Source organism: Pecten maximus, chromosome 8 (genome assembly GCF_902652985.1).
Source record: "Pecten maximus chromosome 8, xPecMax1.1, whole genome shotgun sequence".
NCBI classification, from domain to species: domain Eukaryota; kingdom Metazoa; phylum Mollusca; class Bivalvia; order Pectinida; family Pectinidae; genus Pecten; species Pecten maximus.
In genome coordinates this window covers 27,273,144-27,296,973 of record NC_047022.1, presented here as the reverse complement: position 1 = coordinate 27,296,973, position 23,830 = coordinate 27,273,144, and the positions used below count along the sequence as shown (strand labels likewise).

General features: G+C 36.2%; 1 protein-coding gene across 1 annotated transcript in view; it reads right to left on the bottom strand.

Annotated features, from left to right (window-relative positions):
• The window catches only part of LOC117333035 (mediator of RNA polymerase II transcription subunit 13-like), a 31,576-nt gene that overhangs the window by 3,431 nt on the left and 4,315 nt on the right, over positions 1-23,830 (bottom strand). The window contains 24 exon segments of the mRNA XM_033892151.1: positions 107-213; positions 713-880; positions 1,729-1,965; positions 2,302-2,570; positions 2,877-3,019; positions 3,657-3,880; positions 5,180-5,362; positions 6,734-6,969; positions 7,673-7,861; positions 8,447-8,506; positions 8,856-9,105; positions 9,455-9,552; positions 10,142-10,438; positions 15,133-15,839; positions 16,174-16,349; positions 17,151-17,305; positions 17,772-17,865; positions 18,316-18,443; positions 19,401-19,473; positions 19,983-20,235; positions 20,576-21,310; positions 21,582-21,668; positions 22,135-22,376; positions 22,379-22,446. Coding sequence (XP_033748042.1) covers positions 107-213; positions 713-880; positions 1,729-1,965; positions 2,302-2,570; positions 2,877-3,019; positions 3,657-3,880; positions 5,180-5,362; positions 6,734-6,969; positions 7,673-7,861; positions 8,447-8,506; positions 8,856-9,105; positions 9,455-9,552; positions 10,142-10,438; positions 15,133-15,839; positions 16,174-16,349; positions 17,151-17,305; positions 17,772-17,865; positions 18,316-18,443; positions 19,401-19,473; positions 19,983-20,235; positions 20,576-21,310; positions 21,582-21,668; positions 22,135-22,376; positions 22,379-22,446 — 5,179 coding nt within the window.

Genomic DNA, 23,830 nt, shown 5'->3' with positions numbered 1-23,830 from the left:
TCATAGCAAACTTGAATCGTTATCACCATGTGACTACTTGACAGGTCTTAATTTGCCAACACACAGTATGAGGTTGGTGTTGATTTACACATCACCGCAAACTCACCTCAGCACATCACAAGTAAGGCCAGAGTCCAATGGATGAGAATTCCTATTCTGTGTTGACTGCATGAAGTCGTCATGTTTTTGTGAATTATGTACATGGAGTGCAGCCTGTAAAAATATTGCAACATTTAATAAATAACAAAGACATCAGGAATGAGAGTTTCTCAGCGAACCCACTACTATTGGATCTTACTTACCTTGATGACCGGCGTTGGCTCTACTCCCCCCCCCCCCCCCCCCTTTTTTTTGATTTAATAAATAAGATGCAGAGCTTTCAGACTCATCAAGGAATCAAACCAGTAAAGACGTAATCCCCAATATCTTATTATTCAGATAAACAATTAAGGCTTACTTCCATAGGCCACTGTATAATTTAAGGTTAATTTTAATTATCCATTGTAGGGCATTAAAGGGAGTAGCTCTAGCCTTTCACCTTCCTCCCATAAAGACCACCCTCACCCAGATCAACAAGAGCGATTAAGTAGACAGAAGATGTTTGACAATAGCCTCAAAGTAAACAAGTTTTGTTTTTAACTTACATAGCATTTAAGTGCAACAGTAATAATGAACCAAACCTAAAGATATATTTAAAGTTTGATTGACTTGCCTTGAAGCAGGAGAGGGTGTGGTTTTCATTCTCAGGAGCAGATGACCAGAACCAGCGTGGGAGTGGACCATGACGTGCTGTGGATAAGTAGTACCCCATAGCCAAGGGCTGCTGTAGGAGGTTTGTAGGCTCATCCTGGGGATCCGATCCAGACATATTCTGTCCAATCTGTTCAAATCAAATTGATATTTCTTAAACTATAACATGACATTGAAATTCTCCTCATGGAAATTTTCAAATTGTTTTCTTAAAGATGGGATGTACAATCTATTTAATACATCCATCTACAATAACAAAAAGACTCAACTATCAAGCTTGGTTTGTGTTTCTCTTTAAGCTGAAAAACAGGTTGTTCTGTGCTGTTGTCTTTGTGTCCTTGGGCAAGACACTTAAGCCTACTTGCTCTGGATGTGATGTGATGGGCCGGGCCTCCTGTATGTTGTTCAGTGTAGTAGTCACCAACTACTACAATGAAAGCTCACCTCAAAATGACCCTGGCTGTTTACAGAGGTATATAAGTCCAGAAAACAAGCAAGACTAACAAACAGAATATCCTTCTCCACAGTTGCAAGTGTGAGCCTGATAAATTTCAAATATCCTGTATTTTCCTGGTAGATACTATTATTTTCACTACCACCGTCAAAAATCTCAACTTTGCAAGTTGAGCCCCTACCACTGATAAAATTCTTCTAACACTGGAGGATGAGCTAAAGGTTGGTTGCTTGGTTTATCTCCAAGTTAATTTGCAGGTTCCCTTGTAATAGTTGGTGGCTTCCTCACTTAACAACATTAGGAAGATGTGTTACATGCTATTCAGACCAATTCAGGTAAAATGTTTGCCCAAGGATACAATCATGACAAAACAGGATGGTTCTTCATCTCAGCTTCCTGAGAAACAAAATGTCCTGTGTAAAGATTAAACCTCAAACGTCATCTGAGCATAGTATTGTCCGATGCTGTACTAACTTAGCCAATGAAAAGAAAAAGCATGTTCATACTTATTTTGTACAACTTACAGATGAGTGGTCGTTCATGCCAATTGAAGGGTGATGACCAGTGTCCATTCCAGTTGGAGATCCAGGGATGTTAGGGAGGGGGTCACTTTTCAGTGATTCAAACAAGTTGAGGAAGGACAAGTCCTCGTCTGTGTCAGCATTGAAATCTGTTTCTAAACACTCAAGGATGTTATCCTCCATTAAATTATGATTGACAATGTCCATTCCTCCTGAAGGCTCACTCGCACTGGAATTAGCCTGCAAAATAATCAACTCATTAGACAGGAAAGGTTTTCTTACAGGCATATGTGCACACCCTGTTTTCTTCATCTTTTGTCCTTTTTATCATTAAAAACAACCTATTAAGATTTTATTGTTTCCTTTAAAAGACTAATGACAAAATAAAGCGTATTGTTACACTGAAAATTGAACTAGGCATTTTGTATGCTATAAAAATTTATTGTTTCAAAGGTATCTTGCTATATCTAATTAAGGGTTGTGCAGAAAATGTCAAGCAATCAGTGCACAGCATGCTTTAAACGTTTATTACGCATGGATTTCATTCAAATTTGAACTTGGCATTAGTCTTAGTACCTGAGCTTTAGCCGAGGTTGGGAAGACGAGTATGTGAGTGACAGAGGTGTCGCGTGGAGTCTGTAGAGGACACTTAGAAGACATCTTTTCCTCCAGTTTAACAGCGTCAGCCATGATATGGAAGGAGGGTTGAGCTTCAAGGGAGACAAGACAGGCGCTAACTACTCCAGGTACGTCTGTACTACTGAGAAGGGAACACTGCACACAAGATTCCTTCACCTGCTTGCTTACCCTCATAATGTTTTTCTTGCTCAGGAGGCCAGACCAACCTAAGTACAGACAATTAATGTTTCAATAAACAAGTACAGTGAACATTAGGACTTCTACATAAAAGACCAAAAATTACACATGCCTATTCTGATTAGTCAATAAAGTCTTAGTTAAAAACCTTTATATTGAATTTGTTAATTTAAAAAGTAAATCCCCTGTTGAGCATAATTAATTTTAATTACTAAACATGAAACACTCTTTACTGTTTTTCATTTTGAACCCTTATACATGTATACCCTTTCTATTGAAGTAGATAAGACTCCTAACAGTTTTTTGGCAGAAAGCTATACATTGGATACACATACCTTTCATTTCTCCATGACCAATCCGCCCAAATCGACTTATAACCAGACGACAAGGGCTAGCCACAACTGATACAACTCCAAGTATGAAGTCCCAGTATTTCTTCAGACCTATCTTCCTTGCAGATGCTTTCCGACGTCTATTTCTGTAAATAAAACACACCACATATATATCAAAAGATGTAGCCGATAAATCTCTTTAAATATAAAACATGTCACAAGTGTTCAGGGGAATATTTCTGAGGAAGGGAAGAATAATAAAGACAGAAAATCTTATATTGTCATTACTCGTTACTGTTGGTATCACATGAATTACAAAGGGAGCTTTTTTTCTACAAGTCACAAAATTAGACAACTAACATTCTGTAGGCATTCAACCAGAAGTACTTTTAACTGTGAGAACACTATTTTTGCTTTGCATCATCACATGGTTCCTTGTGATGTTACAATGGGTAAGACCACAAAAGCTGCTATACTGCATTACACTTTCAGCATGTGGTCAAATACTTGCATAGTATTATAGAGTTGTCATTGACTTTCTAGTTCAATATTACAGATAATTTGTTGATGTAGAAGAAGTATCTGCATCTGCAGCTATTTAAAGAGTCAAATATCATGCTACATCAATACGATATAGGAGTTGACTGACTGCCAAAATGCACACCTGTTTCATATTTTGATATGCTACCAAGACGATTAAGAAAATGTGGTCACACACATTTGGTATTTATTTAATGCTAAGCTTTGCTCACATTGACAATGGATGACCAGTATAAGACATACCTATTAGGAATTTCGATGTTAATTGTACAAGTCTCCATGAGTTCACCACATTCGTCAGTACAGACGCCCAGCAGCCAGCGCTGGTCCTCCGACAGACAGTACACACAGAACAGGACATTACTCTTCTCAATCTTCTCCCCACATGTTGACTCAGCTAGTATGGCCTGCTTGTCCTTGGTGGGGGCCAGAATAAATGGAGGACTGTACAAACGGTTCTTTTCAACCTGAAAATGATAACAAACATGTTATCAACCAACTCTAAAAATTTTCATAATTTACATATTTTTTAGTTATTTTCTTTACTTTAAATGGGCTATTATCCTTTGTATAAAACGTTTTTACCCATTGTCCACTATATATAAAAAACATACACATTTTATATTGTTTTTTAAGTATGGACTACTTTGACTACAAAATGCTTAGTTACTCTGTCATGATTTACAAAATAAAACTTTACTTTATTTTATCACAACTGATTACAATGTACATAGCATTACATATTTTGGTTTCTGTAATCATGCATGTACTTCTTGTCCTTCCGAGCATACAAGTAAACACTGTAGAACCAGGGGTAAAGGGAGATAATCCACTAAGTTTATATGTGTCCCGATATCTAAACAAGTGCAATCAATGATTGCGAAAGCTAACCGACGGCAGCAATCACACTATGCATTCATTTTTTATGTATGTATAAGCATGTCATTTTGAAATTGTACGTCACATAATCTCGCTCCTAGACCTCTAATGGATGTATAAACTAAATAAGAAGGGTGTGGACTTACAAGCTTTCCAAAACTTAACCCAAAAATCATTAAAGAGGCTTTTTGTGTCAAAAAATAAGTCCACTAAATGGTAAAATGCCAAAAAAAAAATAATTTTTTTTTGCATGGTTTTGATATAACATCACTCCTGGACATCTAATGAATGCATAAACCAAATTAGAAGGGTGTGAGAGCATAATTTTGGAATTACCCCAAAAACTTTAAAAGTGGATTTTGGTGCTAAAAAAGTTAAGTTCACAAAATGGTAAAATGCGAAAAAAATCACAAATTTTTTCCCCGCATGATTTTGCCATAACATTACTCCTAGACCTCTAATGAATGTATAAACCAAATTAGAAGGGTGTGAGTTGTATACTTTTGGACTTAGAAGCTTTCCAAAAACTGATCCCAAAAACTTTAAAGTTTTGGGGTGGGACACCGACGCTGACGCCAGGGCGATAGCATTAGCTCTCGGTTACTCGTAACCGGTAAGCTAAAAATGGAAATCTTGACAAACCTACAGAATATCAATAGACCTAGAAAGCCTTAATAGCCGAGGCTCACCAGAAGGCAAAATAAGATCACATGAGTTGTGTATATTTCCTCAAAAAACAACTCTGATGAATGAAAAGAGCCAAGGCATTACAAGCTTATTTCAATATTAGATACGATGCTAATAAATAACTAGTCACATTAATATTTTTTTCCATAGTTCTGATCACTTTGCCAATGACAATGACATTATAAGCTAACTACACATACCTCTTTTTTCTTGAGAAGGCGGTCGGCTGCAGCAGCAGGACCAAACCCGGTAAGGGACCTGCCCATAACCGTGTGTACTAGGTTCCAGCCACACATATTGAACACAGAAAATGACATGGACTTCAACAGCTGTGTGTTACTACCTTTTTCAGTATTCTCCAGGATTGTCTTAAGGGGAACCATCTGCGAGGAAAAATAAATATACTATTCAAATAGCTATTACAATGTGGTAAATGTTTACATGCAATATTTTCTTACAGTAGGCTCTGCAGACAAAGTACTTTTCAGACAAGAGGCCGATGGGCCTTAACGGTCACCTGATATTTGAAATACTTTTTGGCCCCACCCATCAGTCCAAGATGTCGGGCAGGGCCAACATGTGCATACCATCAAGATGTCATTCCATAGTGATAATGTTAACAAAGTTAAAATGAATTCCAATAGAAATCCAACAAATCATAGCCAAAAATGTGATTTCCCTATATAAACTATAGTAAAGTTTACCCCCTCCCCAGGGGCAAACATGTGACCCAAGAGTCATGAAATTCACAATTTGAGTAAAGCACCTTAAGATCCTTCCAGCTATGAAAAGTGTTTGATTCTACCTTATTTAGGTCATGAGAAGAAGATTTCGAAATTTCAGTCAATTTGACCCTTTTTTGGCCCTGCCAATCAGCCCCTGGGGGTCAGTCAGGGCCAACATGTGCATACCATCAGACTGCCATCCCAAGCTGATAATGTTAACAAAATTAGAATGAATTCCAATAGAAATCCAACAAATCAGTCAAAAATGTGATACTCCAGGGTCATGAAATTCACAATTTTGGTAAAGCACCTTAAGACCCTTCCATCTATGAAGAGTGTTTGATTCCACCATATCTGAGAGTAGAGAAGATTTTAAAATTTTTAGTCAATTTGACCCTTTTTAGCCCTGCCCATCAGCCCCTGGGGGTCAGTCAGGGCCAACATGTGCATACCATCAAACTGCCATCACAAGCTGATAATGTTAACCAAATTAGAATGAATTCCAATGGAAATCCAACAAATCATAGTCAAAAATGTGATTTCCCTATACAAACTATAGTAAAGTTTACCCCCTCTCCAGAGGCAAACCTGAGACCCCAGGGTCATGAAATTCACAATTTTGGTAAAGCACCTTAAGACCCTTCCATGTATGAAAGAGTGTTTGATTCCACCATATCTGAGAGTAGAGAAGAAGATAAGTTTTAGTCAATTTGACCCTTTTTGGCCCCGCCCCTCAGGTCCCTGGGGGTTGGGGACCATATAATTCACAATTTTGGTTGACCTTTAGCCCTAGAAGCGTCCTCCCAAATTCCATTGAATTTGGTTCAGCGGTTTTGGAGAAGAAGTTGAACATGTAAATTGTTTACAGATGGACGACAGACGACAGATAAAAGGCGATTAGAATAGGTGACCTAAAAAGCCACAGGATAGATATCTCTTATGTCATTGCCGTGGATTTATTATGATACATGAACTCGATGAAGTATAATGCCAAATGAAATGGCATTATTTCTGATAGACTCCACCTACCTGTAGATTAATATTCTGTTGTAGTTGAGGAGGTAGTGTTTTGACAAGGGCCTGATAACATTTGAGAAGCCCTGTGTGGACAAGCCTGTCAAGACTGCTATCCCACTCATGGCCATAGGTGAAGGGATTGACAATGTAAATGACCAATGCTGGACAGTTTGTGTTTTCGTCTTCATCGTCTTGTCTACCAAAACTCATGTCCTTCTGTGGTTCCCCATTCTCCTGAGTGGAATTTTCTGAAGAAAAAAAGAATCCAAAATACAAATTTATATACTGCCAAGTATTTTTATTTGATTATGTTCAAAGACTGTATTTGGGAATAGGCAAAATTTTGCTGAACATTTTTAATGGACCATGCCCCATGCAGTCATACCCATTTATCTATACACTTAAGGGGAGAGAGGGAAAGTGTGTCACACCCTTCATTTTTACAATATCACATAAGCATTAGTTGCACCAGTATGTTAAATACATGTAGATAGGGATAGTGGGATAGTCAGAGCTGATGGATTGTTATCAATTTCACGACACAGAAGCCCAATGCAAGATTTCTAATGATGGGTGTAGGGGTCCCTTTGACAATACCGAAGGTGCCCTTTAGGACCCATGGAGGTGTTATATATTGTGGGGTCTATCGCCCTGTGAACAGCCGCAGTTATTTAGAAATGCTTGTAGTAGCTGGTGACAAACCAATTGACCAACATACTGGAGGCCCCTCCCATGCTATCCAAAACAATTAAGGTAGCATCTTGCTAAAGGTCACAACCATGTCAGCAGACTGGTTTGTTTCTCAGCTTCCCAAACAAACCATCATGTGTAGGGAGTGTCAAACCACTTAGGCCCACACTCTGACAGAACTATTGCTGACCTAGGGAGGTCAAACCTAGTCCAATCTTCCTGGTATTTGTAAATGGCAGTCAAGTTTATAACATTATATACCTTTGTCCTCGGAGGAGTTTGCCTGTGATGTAGGTACATTGAATGTGGAGTGATCTGATTGCAAGTTGGGAACAGAAGAGGCAGGCGTAGGGATGGGTGCTGAAGAGTCTGGTGTCTTGTAGCCAGGTCTGTGTGTTGTCGTTGGTTCAAACAAAGACTTCATGTCCATATTTTGTGACAGATATGGTGCTGAAAATTATATAAGTACATATATTAATTTCAAGATAGGCAAGTTTGGGTATATACTTATAGTATTCAAATTAAGAATAGCAAACGGTATTTGACTCCAAAAGGGAAATTGAAAATTTGTTACTTATTTTTTAGGTTGTTGATGAAGCTGAAGACACTCTCCCAGAGAACCTGTTCTTATTCTCGTACTTTTTCAAAGAAAGGTCTCCATGCAAATTATTATTTTTGCTCATATTTTGTTCTCGTTTCATCAATAATTATAGTTTTGTAGTTATGCCAGTATTGTTTAAGATTCAGTAAGTTTGGGCATATATAGTTTTTCACTACTGGTGCTATATGGTACAATATCAGCGAAAGCATTAATACCTAGAATATCTCTTTGTCCAACTAAAAATTTGGGCACAGTTGTATTTTAGGTATCAAAATTAAACTACTAATGCAAATTTTTAGTTTAATATATATAAAAAAAAAACATTTTTGGAAACGAACAGTCTCAACTGTAAAGCTAATACTTGATCTAAAAATATGAACAGTCTTTTTTTTCTATTTAAATTAATACTAAATGTATAAATCATTACTACTTACATAAACGATGCAAGCAAACTTTTGCGTAGAGTCTCAGTTTTTCAGCTACAGGTGAATCTCCTGAACAAAGAAAAGTTAAATTAAGATCTTTTGCCATTAACAGTGATTTCATCATAAATGGTGATTAAAAAGGTATAAATATCTCCAATTTGATAAATCATTAAACAATGAAATAATCTTTCATTTGATTTTAAACATTTGATTTTGTAAGTTTTAGAGGTTCTAATTAGCAAACCTGAAAGAAAAAAGAAGATTTTTCATGCATCAAAATTGAAAATATAAGCATGATTTAATTGTTTTAAATACCATAACACTGCCACTATGTGGTTTGAATATAATCTAAAAGATAGATAAAGTCTTTATTTTTAGCTCAGAATAAGTCTGCTTTACTTGAACTAATTGTTCTTACCAATTTGTGTGAACCATTCATCCACAGACTCATTCACTACAGTCTCTGCAGCCTTCCTGCCGACCCTCATAATGCCATCACGGAGAACCTTGGAAGCTGGACAGTGCCTTCCCATCTTAGACATACCATACACAGTGCTGAGCTCTTTGAAGAACAGCTTCACAGCATTGACAATATAATCATTTTCCGGAGATAACACCACATAGGCAATATCACGAGGTTTACCATAGGGTTCCAGGAACTGCTTATCCTGAAATTACAATTATAATTTCTATAGTAAGATTAATCAAGATTAAAATGAATTTGGACTGTATAATTTGGAAAGATAATTCAATGTCTTTATGGATATCTGGATTTTAGTGTTTTTAAAGTAGGTCCAGATATATTTTGACAGTTTATTGGTAGATCATGATTCATTGATGTCTTTTGTAATGGCTAATAAGATTGTTAAAAATTATTAGGATATCATGAGAAAATTTCATTATTACTCCCCCAAAAAAGTTGCATTTATTACACTGTGTATGTTGAAAAATTATTTTCACATTTTTACTGAAGTGGCAATATGCTAAAAAAGCATGAAACATTAATTCTGCACTTACCCAAAAATGCAAAGCATGTGGTGAGACAGAGAGCCAGTCTCGGTCGTAACCAACAAGGAATGAAGGGATCGGCTGAGGAGCTGAATTCTCATCTGCACCTTTAATACAAATAATAAACATTCATGATTAGAAAGCAATAAAAGATATTTATATTTAAAGTGTGTGTGATGGTTTTACTACCCTGTGAACAGCCAGGGTCATATTAGGATGAATCCTCCTTGTAGTAGTTGGTGGCTACCTCACACAATGACTAGGGAGGCTCGTTATATGCTGTTTAGAGCATTAGGGTAGTTATATGCTGTTCAGAGCATTAGGGTAAAGTGTTTTTCCCCAAGGGCACATCATAGATGGCACAGGATGGTTCAAAGATGCAGAAATCCATGAAATATTTTTAGTGTAGTAGGCTCTTCTACCCATGCTACACCTGTGTTTGAGGTTTTGTTAGTCTAGCTTGTCAGAAATAGAACTTAACGCAAAAACCTTAACATTGTGGATATTGCCGCCATTGGAAAAGCAACACCTATGTGCCGTCTTCCTGACATTCACCGTAGGCAACACAAAAGCCATGTAATCTAGATCCATGAAACTAACAATAACTTCCTACATATTTTTCACGGTTTGCAAATAGATTTCCCATATCCTTCCAAAGAATATCCATAATAAGGTAACAAACTATCATGTAAATACCTCTGCCAGCCAGCTGGTGAAACTCTTTCCAGGTGAGAGGACCTGACAGTTTGTAAGTGTGTTCCCACAACCTTGTTACTCGACTGTTCTGTATGGCATCCTGCAGTAAGGGCTGGAGGGTCTTCAGAAGACGAACGCTGTCTTGAGAGTTCTGTGGAATCCTTCCAGCACCTTGTAGAAACTGCCACTTGTGAAGGCAGCTCTTCTTCATATGTGGATCATCTAGTTTACATGGTGGGCAGTGTTCCATGGCCTGACGTCCCTGGTCCAGTGCCTGATATGACACCTCATTTCCATCTATAACACAAAACTACTAATTAAAATTAATGCTTCCACTAATCAACATTTAGACACTTCCCTCTATACACGATACTACATAATGTTATCATACACAAATAAGCAGAGTATTTGATAAAAACAAATCCATAATTCTTGGTTTATTTGGTTTATTTTGTTTTACGTCCTATTAACAGCTAAAGTCATAATTCACAAGTGTTTCTATATATATTATATTTCACAAGTGTGCACGTGGCTATATCCTTATTTCAATAGTGCACAATACCAGTAAGGCCATCAAAAAATAAGTAATTGTTTCTCAGGCCCGCCTGCATCCAAAAAAACTAGCCGCACAACCGATTTTATCGCAAAAAATGATTAAATAAAATTGTCTATATGCGTCCAGAAAAAAAAGAAATCCGGAAATTTGGTTCCACATCCTGTTCTGGCTTAGTATCGCCTGTCTTTCAAGCGTTCAAAGAAAAGCAAGCACTCGTTACTCGTTTCAGAAGGCTGTACAATGACGATTAACGTGTGGATTTACAGTTAAACACGTTTAGTACGAACACGCTTATAGCGATTTTATGGATATTGCGAACTGATCCCGATTCCCCAGCTATTCTCCCTCTTACTTCTATGTAATTCTGTAATTATATTGCGAATTTCACATAGCAAAATATTGTCTATAACGAACCAATTTAGCGGTCCCGTCGGCTGAAATTCCATGTTATTTTAACACTATAGTACGAACTCATCTCCGAAGTCGGAGTCATGCCCTGGTGATCACGACCGTGTTATCGATAGGCACCCGAGGGCATGTTTCAGGGTATATATTTGTACGGCTATTGAATCGGTGAGTTAGGTTTTCGATGACCTCTGAATAAAGTGAGTTGTTTTGTCGATGTTTATGTCAAGTTGTTAATCCATTCTTAGATGTCTAATTAGTGTGTACACAGTACAATGGCTTTATCATCAAGCGATTGAGAGCTAGTGAAAACGAGACTTCCGGGGTAAAGGTCACCGCGACCGATTTCGTCAGTATTGATGCAGGTGTTGTAAAAGACATTATGAACGTTTTGGACAGTGAAGACGAGGAGAAAATAGAGACAGAGGAGGAACATTCTGTAATCAGTGGTGCTACGGCGAGTGATTATTTACACGAGATAAGCCATTTTCTGGAGTCCCAAAATGATATGTCAGATATTTTTAGTACTTTGTACACACTTGCCTCACACGAAAAGTTTCGGCAGAAAATTATAACTGACTTAAAAAAAATTGAATCGCTTTTAATTTGTACTAGCTTGTAATTTTGAATCGCTTTTAATTTGTACTTGCTTGTAATTTTATTTTGATATTTTCATACAGCGAATTTTTAGGAAAAAACAATAAAATTCGTAATACACGTAACACGAACTATCAATACAACGAACTGATTCGGTTGGTCCCCTCGGATTCGTTATAACCGTGTTTTACTGTATATGCTGTTCCCTGTTGAAGTTATGAACACTTGAGTTGTTTCTGATTCTATAATAAGACAGAATCAGTTTTTGTGAATTTCTGCTGTTTCTTGTTGAACTTAATGGACACTGGAGTTTTTTTGAACATTTATTCAAATTTTCACTTCTGTAAATTCCTCAAAAGACTTATTATCAAATCCTCTTATTTAATATTCCTCTACACTTTCTTTGTTTACCAGTGAAGGATTATTTGTTTGGAACGTGTTTCAGCTGAACAACTCATCCAACAAGGCATAGCGAGTCACAAACCTTAAATTATATCCTGCTTTTAGCACCTAGACTTAATTTAGTTATCATTATCATCAGATTCCTCCCCCAAACTACAGAAAGGGATACAAGTAATTGTACCTGTAACATATTTTACTACATTTCCTTCCTCAGGTTTATCTGCCAACACCATAAAATCAGTCAATAGCTGTCATTTTGTATTCAAGTCACAGCAATATTAGCATATTGGCCCGATTTACACGCATTCAAGAGCCGGCTTTAATGGCATTGATTTTATGATTAGCACATGCAACATGATTCCCTCCTGCACAAGTTTGGTGGCATATTGGTCTATCAGAGACTAACTGTGCAGAAACCCATATGTAGTGTGGCCATTGACTGAAGAACACTGCATCAAGCCTTTTTAATTAGGATAAAACATTATCAAAATATCTCTTCAAAGAAGTTATCGCTGTCCTTGCACACCTGCTATTTTCAACCCACACCTACATTAACAGTAACACCCTCCCCCTTTCTGTTTTTTTTTTTTATTTCATCACTTATTGCAAGGAAAGGCTACACTGACAGTGTAACCTTGAAGTAATACTGCTTATCTGTTTGATATCAAACAGTTGTGTATAATCCCAAATTCCTGCAGTCGCAATATGAAGCATTGACCATCAGCATTCAAGGTAATAATCCAGCTGGTTTGGTTTGGTTTATTTTGTTTAACGTCGTATTAACAGCCAGCTGGACCAAATGAAGTAACATATTTATATCAGAGGCATTTCCTTAGTTATGTGCAGTTTTGTTATGCTAAATCAGTTTAATCACTGATTAGTCTTTAACCTCTCTGACTATGACTAAGCGGTGATTTGTTTATGATCGATCATGGAAATCGTTATCTATAACATGGAAATTTGAGAGTTATTGAGATTTACAGCAAACTTCAAAATTTAATAAATGAACAAAAATCAATGGTAAATTTAATTCGAAATGCATTAAAAAAACAGCATTTCCCCCTCCATTTCGGTTAATGTTTTTACAGATATTTCTCTTTCTGCTCATGATCCATCAATAATCCATTAATTACTGATTGTTTAAGAAATTGTGATGATTGCTCATGAATTTTAAAGTGATTCCCAACAATAGTGGCATGAGTCACTGTTTTTATCTTCACTGGTAAAATTTATTCCTTTTCAAGACCACATGACAAAAATGCTTTCATGTCTTAATATTTCACACAGAATTTATACTGCATTTGCCAGCCATGTCATTATTATCAATAGAAGATTAATTTTTAGATCTTAACAGTCATTAATTACCACAAGTTAACTAATGACATAACAGTGAGAAAATTGTATATCAAATGTATCTGCTTGTATGATTAATAGTGTTGGGAATCGGATGTGATTTCATAATTGATTAATCAGCATAATCGGATAGCCCCTTCCTATCGATTATCGATTATAATCGGATAGTATGAAAATCAGAGTAATTTATCAAATGTATTATGAATATTTGAAAAAATGTATTGTGAATTCATGATTAAAAGTTTAAAACAATATTAACAAGTTTCCAATGAACATACCAGATTAATAGAAATAAAAGAAGTCATACGAGACGTTGTTGTTATTATATATTTCCCATCCACAATCTGTATAATACTCTCAATAATTGGTACAGAAATCCAGTATTTGAAACATGTCAACGTAATCCAAAACTAAAGCCATTGTTTAAAGTTGTAACATAACAGACCAGTCAGTATGTAACTTTTGATTTCGTTTACTTTAGCAAGAATATCACCGGCAAACGTTGAAATTCAAATTGAAACTGAAACAAGTCACTTGATCGATTGTCGCTGTATTTTTGGTAATTTCGATTAATTTTCGATTATAATCGATAATCGGCCCACCACTAATGATTAATCATCTATTACAAAATGTATTGGTTATTACTCCACTCAATCAAAACACAAATAATGTCAACAGCCATGCATGTTACCATTTGTTAGATTATAAGATTCTGCATGCATAACATTCAGTTTCAGAGACAATGACCATGTATTGATCATGAGTACTGGTATTGGTATTTTATATCGCTAATCTACATTATTTCCCAACTCTGGTCAAATTTTAGCTAAAGTGTATAGAACTGGACACCTATACCAGGGGTTGACACTAACTTAGTTGCCTTGACAGACTGCCAGGTTTTGAAATGAGGAAGAGGCAGCCCAGGGCTTCCGGGCTACTGTTAGTGTCGATCCCTGCATACTACATGTATGTAATGGTTTACACAGATTATGGATGTCAATATATATGTGAAATTTCAATAACTTTAGATGACATGACAGATGAGCCAGCTATATAGTGTTCCAGCTAGAATTTGAAAAGGGCAAGCATTGGCCAAAATGGGACGTGAAATATCTGTTTTGGGGGCATGTCCCTGCACTGTTTTTATGTGCACTGCATCTTTTTTGACATATTCCAAACACCTGTATTAAACAAGACCTGTTCATATGAGACAGTTTAACTCTTTTTATCAATTGTTCTTTTGTATCTACCTCCATTTCTTGCTCTGATTTTTAGTTTTGAGATTATGTATATAAAGTACATTTCTTTATAATTTACCTACGCACTACTTGGAATTACTTGGATATACTCTCTTTAGATGTGGCATAAACATTAACAATGGTTTTCCAAACTAATGCTATAATGAAATATGAAATCTAATTTTAGTATACAATATTCTCCCATCCTAACATACTCACACAGAAAAAAAGAGATGTGCTTTGACAAAGAAACAGATAACCCTAACTTAAGGTAACAAGACATGTCTTGGACCAAGTCACACAGAAATATCTTTTGCAAATCAGTGGAAAACCAAACAAATATTACTTCATCCCCTATCTCAAATTAAAACTAATAATTTTGTTTGCTTACACCCGACCTGACAATGCATCGACCATTTTCACACAAAACTACCACTTACCCTGTAGCTGCAGAAGATCAAAGACTGATCCTGAATAATGTGAAGAGTTGGAGAGCCATAGTTTGAACATGTGATCTGTAGCAGCGAATGAAGAGTAGGGCATTGTAAACTGTCCTAAAAGTAACTCCATTTCCATTTGATTGAAGTCTTCGGACTTATTATTGTCTTTTTGTTGGTATTCCATAGCTAACAAACTAGGTTTCCTTTGGTCGTAACGATCATCGCGTATGCCTGTAATCTCTACCTCATCCTCATAAAACAGGCCAGCATTGTGTCCAACTCGACGATTCACAACAGCACTGAAGCCACACGAGCACCGTTCTGGTGGCTCGGGAGGAGCACCACTTGGGTCGGGCATGTAAAGTCCCACGTCCACACCCTTAATGCTCATCTGACACACACAAATATTGCAGCTATCAAAGTTATAATCACGGAATAAGTTGAGTCTCGAGTCAGACAATGTTATGTTAACGATGAGACTGTGTACCTCTGGCATCTGATTGTTTGTGCCTGAATTGTCTATAGAGTTGAGAGTCTTGTTAAGATAAGACGATGCATTAGATGCTGGAGACTGAAGCTCATATGACATGGGAGTGCGCTGCTGGCCAACACTGTTCTGGAACGGGGCTGGCGACGCCGCCACAGCACTAGAGGGCATGCGTGAAGAGAGACTGGGGATGTTCTCTATGGACGGCACATTTATATAACTACAAATTAAACAACACAAGATATTAAATACAGGCTGATGGTCGGAAGTTCAACAGTATACTAAATCATGAACACAAATCCATGACTATAGAAGAATCCTTCTCACCATTACAATTAACAGGCACCATCGATCACTTCTTTTAATCTTCTATCTAGTACCAAATTGCATTTCACAAAGAAATTTGTATTCAATAATATCAAAATATTTTAGCTACATAATTTTCATCCATGTCAGTATGAATGAAATTTTTCAATAGGTTATCTTTTTTTCTTCAATTCTCAAGAAAGCTGGAATTATAATTATCCCTATATTACACTTAAAGTGTGACTTACCTTGTTGGGTTCGGTTTTTCCATGATGGGCATCTGGAACTGCCATGATGCTTTGTAGTCAGGTGGTTGTTGGATAGGAGACAACTGACCATTAGCACTAGGAAGATCGACTGGCGAGTATTTACTTGACATGTCAAACCGAGCCGCAGTTGGCTGATTGTACACATAAGACCAATCCTGAAACACATGGAAAACAACTATTAAAATTGTAAATCACTTTAAATCAATCTCAATATTTTTCAAACAAGTGCTTAGTGGTTTAGGATCAACTAATTTTGAGCAATTCTGCTGAAGTTCAGTTCTGATTTTGCTTTCAATATGAACTTCTATGAATAACATACATATTTAACTCTTTCCGTACCCACGACGAATACATTGTGGAGGTGTTAAACACAATAAAGCTATTAAAAACGATAGAATATATATAATTGAGTAATGTTTATCATATAAGTAAGAAATTTGTAAAATATTTTTGCACAATTAAAAAAAACGATGTGGCTGTGTGGTTTTCGCACATGTGACGATCAACATGTCATTTCCCGCGATTCTGCCTGTGATTTCGCCATATTTCAAAGGAAAAATTGGGTAAAGGGGTTTTCGTACTCGGCACTCGTTCCATACGATAAATTTCATTTAATATTAAGCATCACACAACAGTAAAAGATCGTTTTATCAACGTCTGATGTGATAGCGATATGTTCCAATACACAAAGGTATACCCAGCATTCACTTCAGGTAGCGACCATGAAATTTGAATGAGTACGTAAAGAGTTAAAAAGTTTTGTTAACTATTTGAATGGTTACACACTGGGCATTTACTGAATAACATCATCCAGTGTAATCACCTGAAATGTATTATTTATGATATGTATTTGTAATAGGAAAATTAAAATATAAACTCAGTAATTTGGATATAGTAGGATGGGAGTAAAAGCCATTGTTGCTTAAATGAAGTGAGAAGAATAACAATATAATTACCCTAGAAAAGTCTTCCACTGGGTTACTGCCACACTGGAAGATCTCTGATTTGATTACTGGCTTTATTTCAACACAGGACACCTCCATGGCCGTGTCATGACAGGACTCTGGGTTAGACGGTGGAGTGGGATACATCCTCATCAACTCTGAAGCAGCTGCAACATTCAAATAGGATTTTAGTAAAACAACCAAAAAACAAACACTACCCATTTCAATATTGAAGAAAATATTTTATTTTTTATGTTAATGAAAATATTTCAATTCTTTCACAAATCTGAATATATTTTCATAGTATTTCATATCTTTACATGAAATATGTGAAAGTGCAAAGAACCTTACAAGAGCTGTACATATTAAATGAAATAGTGATTACATTTAAATAAGAAAAGAACACCCAATAGATTCTGAATTCCTTACCAGTTGACAGATTCAATATTGCTGTAAAAGTTTTCAAAAAATATATTCATCAGATTAAGTCACACAGAAATAGACTACCACATCACAAGATCCATTAATTACCTAGTACACCAGATACATAGTCTATATCAAGTCCAATTTCTTCAGCTATGGCCAATGAAATTATTTGATAATATTTTCGACTAGGTCAGACATTTCACTTACCTATTGATCCATCACTTATCACAGCACTTGCAAGGGATGCTGGAAACTTCTTTTCCTCTGTTGCCTTTTCTGCAACTACACTTGGACTAGTAAACTGAAAGTATTAAATGCAACATGTTATCAAACCAGCATTCTGAGAGAATTGCTAAAGCAATAAAAGTCCCCTACCTGTCCCCACTAAAAGTAATAATGGTGACCTTGACCCCCAAAAACCCTGAAACTCAAATTTGATCTGTAGTTACTCATACTGAAATTACATACCAACTTTCACAAACATACTTTGAAGCTTGTCGGAGAAAAGTGCAGAAACTGAGTGGATAGACTGACAGACAGACAGGAGATAAACTATTGTTCCCCCAGTTACACTGGTAGAGACTAATAATCCAGACAGGTTATATTCTATCTCTGTTGTGTGGTACATATATGGCATACATGGTAATCATTGCAAACTTATATCACTTTAAATTTTTCAATTTATCATTTTGTTAGACCATATGCTATTTTAAGACACATTTTATCAATACACCAGTCCCTGCAAACTTACAGGATCCTCGTTATCCGAGTCATCAAAGATGTGATCCAGATCACTCTGAGTTGGTCGGAGATCATACTCATGTGTCAGGCTAGGTGTCGGGACAGGATTTGGTGTCTCAGGTGGTGAACCCAACGATTCTGCAACAAAGACGGGTTCAATTTGTGAAATGCCTACTGCTGACCAGTTATTAAAGCTGTACAGTTCATATTTTTTTTCATTAGCGTTTAATTTTCACTTCATGGCATGAAAATCTATCGTTTAAAAACTGCTTTCCCTGCTGATTGTCTAAAAGAGCATATAATTATGTAAAAGATTTTAGATATGGCCAGCTGTTAGAAAACATGTAAATAAGCTAAAGCAACCTGAAGGAACATATAATTATGTATAAAGCACGTTTTTTTTTTTTAGATGATTTTCAGCTAAATACAGTAGAATCTGTATTAAGAGACAACTCAAGGGAAGTTAAAAATGGTTTCTTAGATCTCATATAGTGATCCTCATAAGCTTTTTATTCACTTTATGAAATGTTAATACAGAACAACATATATAAAATATAGACAAAATTAATGTAAAGATTTTTTTTTTTAATTACTTTTAACTTTCTATCATAATATTTTTTGTAATTCTTTTAGTACAGTAAAGCATATTAACACACATCTCCCTTTCAGACATTCTTTTCAAAACTGTGTTTTGATTCTCACAGCCAACAGATTCTTTTATTGTTTTCTTGAAATAGTTTTTTAATATACAAAAAAACCCGGAATCATACAGCTTGCCACCATTTGGTCTCTATCAACTACTCTTTTAATAGGTATGACTTACGGTCAAGAAATTGTGACATCGTCAAATATTATGATAATGAGGCAAGCTTATAAAACTGACAATTTGCATTAAAAAAAATCCAAAAAATCTGCATTGTTTTAAACAATGCTAATTATGAAAACATTTATTTTGTGTGGTACACCGTGGTATTAGGTTAATCAATTAACCTTGTACAGTGGAGATTGATTTAGGTTTCCAAGCCAACAAGTAGAAGTCTGGACCTATATTTTACCTGCCCTGGGCTGTGGAGCACTTTTAATTCCTTGACTTACCTCCTCCATGCGATGCACGATCAGGAAACATAAAAGAATCACTATTGTGTCTACTGGGGTCCTTGTCGTCTTCCTACAATTACAATGAGAATTCACATGGTAGTGAAGGGGTAATATATATCACAAGCAATCATTAATACGATATGATTTGGTCACACAATGAATATAAAATACTCTTTTCCTGGATTATTGCTCCGGACAAAAATTCTGTATTCTGAATAAAAAAAGTCTGAAATATCCCCCCTGTTGACAAATCTATGACTTGAGAGCACTTATCAATTTTTCAGGAGCATTTATTCAGACTGCATTTTTGAAATATTTTAAAGTCTAAAAGTAATACTATCTAAATCTTACAAATTTACGGCCTATAAAAATAATACTTGTAGATAAGCATACCAGATAGGTAGGTGGAGGAAATGTTTTTGTTTTTAAATAGTTTTTACTAAGGTAACATAGACAAGTAATAGTCCTTCCTTGAAAATGGCAAAAAAAAAGCCCCTTCAGAGTAGGAAAAATATGCAGGGTCAGTAGGGTTAGTGAAAGTTATTTTTTAGACCCAATAGGTTTATAGTTGATACCTACCATTTTACTAAATGAAGAACGATCATCACGACTGCTTCGAAAGCTTCGTGTTGAGATTGGGGATGGGTTGATAGAGGCTTCGTCAGAGAACTCATATATGTCTGGAGCTGAGGGCTGGGGTGTTGAGGGCTTGTGATTTTTCTGGGCCGGGCTTGGCATACTATTCTGACGTGGATCATGAGGAACCTGTGATCCCATTAAGTTGGCCAGATACAGACCCTCAACTCTGGCCTTTTTCACAGGAAAGTTATTCCTGAAACATTATTAACAATATTAATAAAAGATATTTCATACAACAAGAGATATCAAATTCCTATATAGATTTCCAATCTAACCGAAGTTATTAGCAGGGTTGAGGTCAGTTAAGAGTAAAAAAAAGTCTGAAATTACACTTTCTTTAAAGCAGTTTCTGAAAGAAATTTAAAGTTCACATTACAACAAACAAGACTGAAGTAAAATTTTTAGCTGAAATCCCTAATGTCTGTGTTATTTATAAATGAAAGCACAAACATTTAGATAACAAAATAGCCATCCGAGATAATCATTTGGCTTTCTACAGTACATGCATACTCTAAGAATTATCTTGTACTCACCATACATTGACTTGTTCAAAGCTGTATAAAGCATTTGTGACTAGTTCATCTTGTTCACAGTCCTTTGAAGGTAAAACAGGCCTTTTCAGGTTCATAGAATCAATCTGGCGTTGCTGAGACGAAATCCAGCTATTTACATTAGAATTCTTAACAATGTCTCCTTGGCTTGTTGGCCATGAGTTAGGTGAAAATACACTGTCTGTCAAAGCCTTTTGGGAGACTGAGGAGGCATTTTCTGTCGGTTTGGCAACATTGTCCACTCCTCCATTGATAACACTTTCTGCAGCAGGCTTTCCAACTGCTGCACCCACTTCCTTTTCAGCTGTTTCCTCAGCTGGAGGGTGGGGGCTAAGTTTAGGCATGGTGGGGTCAACGCTGGGGTTGACAACAGTCTGACTGTGGGGCTCGTCCAATGGTGAGGGGGCTGCTGGAGATGGAGACTCCACTCCAACTCCCTCATTAAGCTGGGGCAACACATTGGCACTTGCCGTAGAGCTGAAGTTGGCAGTAGGTGGAGGAAGAGGTTGAACTTGTGGCATCATCCCCATCATGTCAAACTGAAGCAAATCGTCAGTCAAGGGTGCTCGTCTGTGGAAAGAAGTTAAACTTCGATTCACACGTGATTGCTGACGATCAAGTTTCTCTGGGTTCTCCCCCTTCTGATGCTTGGTACCAGCGGTATTGGGACCTTTCCCATGACTCGCCAGACTCTGCTTTGCTTTGTTTGCTCTGTGTCTGAAATAAATACACCAATCAGGATTATAATATATAAACTTCATATGATGCATGTCTAAATTTTACATATCCTTAAAACTGATGTTTACTTACAATATTGCATTCATAGCAAGGTCGATAAAATACTGGTTGCTATTTACTTCCTGTCATGAAAGGCAACTAACTAGGTTTAAATTGAAAATTTATATGCTGCAAATATTCACACAAAAAAAATCTGAGGTTGATACAAAACTCCTCAAAGTCAGCTGAAAGTTTGAAATGTTATAGATACCTTAGACAGTTGCAGTTTGTTTTAGCAGTGGGATCGTTGAATTCCCATACCCCTGCAACATTGCTGTCATTGTAGGTTTCAGTTGATCTGAAGAAAAATGTAAAAATGAAATCTTAATGCCAAGAAAATATATCTGAAAATAAAATGAAATTTAAGCAAGGTTGTATAATGTTCTGTGAGTACAGATATGTAATGTTACATTGACAGATCTTTCATTCATCAAAATCTACACAAAACTTGTAAATAATTCATTGTTCTCCAGTTATAAGCTTACTATTGCTTTTATCTCCACATAGTTCTTTCATGAAAACATTATAATTTCATAACAAATAATGTACTTCCTGTTATCATAACATATATTAAAAGCTATGTGGGGCCAGGAAGTCATTATTAAGAATTTTAATTTGAACTATTGTTTTGGGTGTCTTATAGCATTCTTAAATGCACCAAGAAGCGGCAGAATAAGCAGCAGAATAACCATATAAGCTAATATTGAAATTGGTTAATGTTAAATAAGTAAGAATCGGCTGCAATTTGAAAGTCTATTACTTACCTTTTGACTATGCCTGATGTGACACAGTTATCCTGACTGACTCTGTTGCGTATCTGGATACTGAATGCATTTGCAGTATTAGCTACTATATCTGTGTTGAGTTCACTTGGATTGCCAGAGTAGTGGAGGGAAGGTAGTATTTTGATACCAGTTTCACCCCCAACTAGATTTTCTGGTGAGACTGGCGGAGTCATTTGACCACCTGATTGACCACGAGATGTGGAGTAACAGAGTGGGGCTGCACACGAGCTGGAGATTCTTCAGAGTCACATAAGAACACATAACAAGATGGGTACTTCATTCGGACTCCAGCTGAAAAAAAAATGATGTTAATTTTTGAGTGATTTTTACCATGTCTGAAATATCACTGTTTAACTCCACAACTCAAAGTCAAACCCAAGTACCCAGAAGCTAGCTATGATTATGTAGACATCTGGATGATGGCTGATTTCTGACAGATGGTCATTGTCAGAGCCACTGACGGTAATGTTGCAAAACACTTAAAAAATGATACAAATAGCAGACGTTATGTAGCCTTTGCAATTATATTTGGTATAATTTAACGTTTCAAATGCAATTGATCAGCCTACAATCATGTCTGAAAATCTTAAATTCACACACTCCAATATTATACAACTCTGATTTGTCTCATGACAATAAATCTGTCATAATAATTCATGCGAGGACGCTGATCCAAATTTCTATCTGTTACCATTTATGGATGAAGCTACTCAGGACGTTTGACCTTACACACCAAGGTATATAACTCCGGATCTGTTGATCTGTTGAAATCTTGGGAAAAATGCACCAATCTAGTTTGATTGCCTTATAAGGAAATTCACCTTTACATTTGTAACAAAGATGGTATATTTGAAAGTTTTTTTTTGCTGTGTCTCTTGTTCGTTTTGAATTTTACCATTTATTGTAGAAGAAATGATGTACATGCAGGTTTGTGGACTGAATATTGATAATAGATACCAGAATCATCAATTTACCGGTGTTTTTAATTTGATAGAATTATAGGTATTGTATGGGAAATTGTAGATTCACCACTTACATATTTGTGAATTTGTTTTTAGACACACCAGCAACAAACATACAACTTTATGATTAAGTGTAAAATTATTTTCCTCAGCTTAACATTTCATATTGTCAAATCAATGGAAGGTACAACACTAAAATGTTAATATTTTTGCTCAACTAAAATATGGTCACAAATTTCAACGGTACAACCACAGACTGCCTTATCAGCTACTTTGAACCATTTTTAAATAATGCTAGTTCTTGTTCTAGAGTTGGAGTTACTTCCCTTAGGGTACTGAAATCCTATCATAGCTAAAGTAAACACTTAAAATTGTTTTAGCCACATTCCTGCTTAAACATTAACCACAGTTTAACTGTTCACATTTTTCTACTTATGCCTATATATATGCAGAAGTGTTGACATGAACCCTTCAAAAATGTAATTCACTTGTTCAACGCTATGCTACTAAGCATAAACTTCAGAAACATTAAAAGGCAAACGACACTGGAAAAAGGTTTCTCTCAAAGGAATGTTCATCACACCAATACAGGGACTAGGTATCTTCATATCGCATTTCAAGAACAATTTCATTTACTTTGGTTCCAGCATGTATTTGCACAAATAAAATATTATTCAAATAATACTGCTTCCAAATGCATGGAAATCATGAAT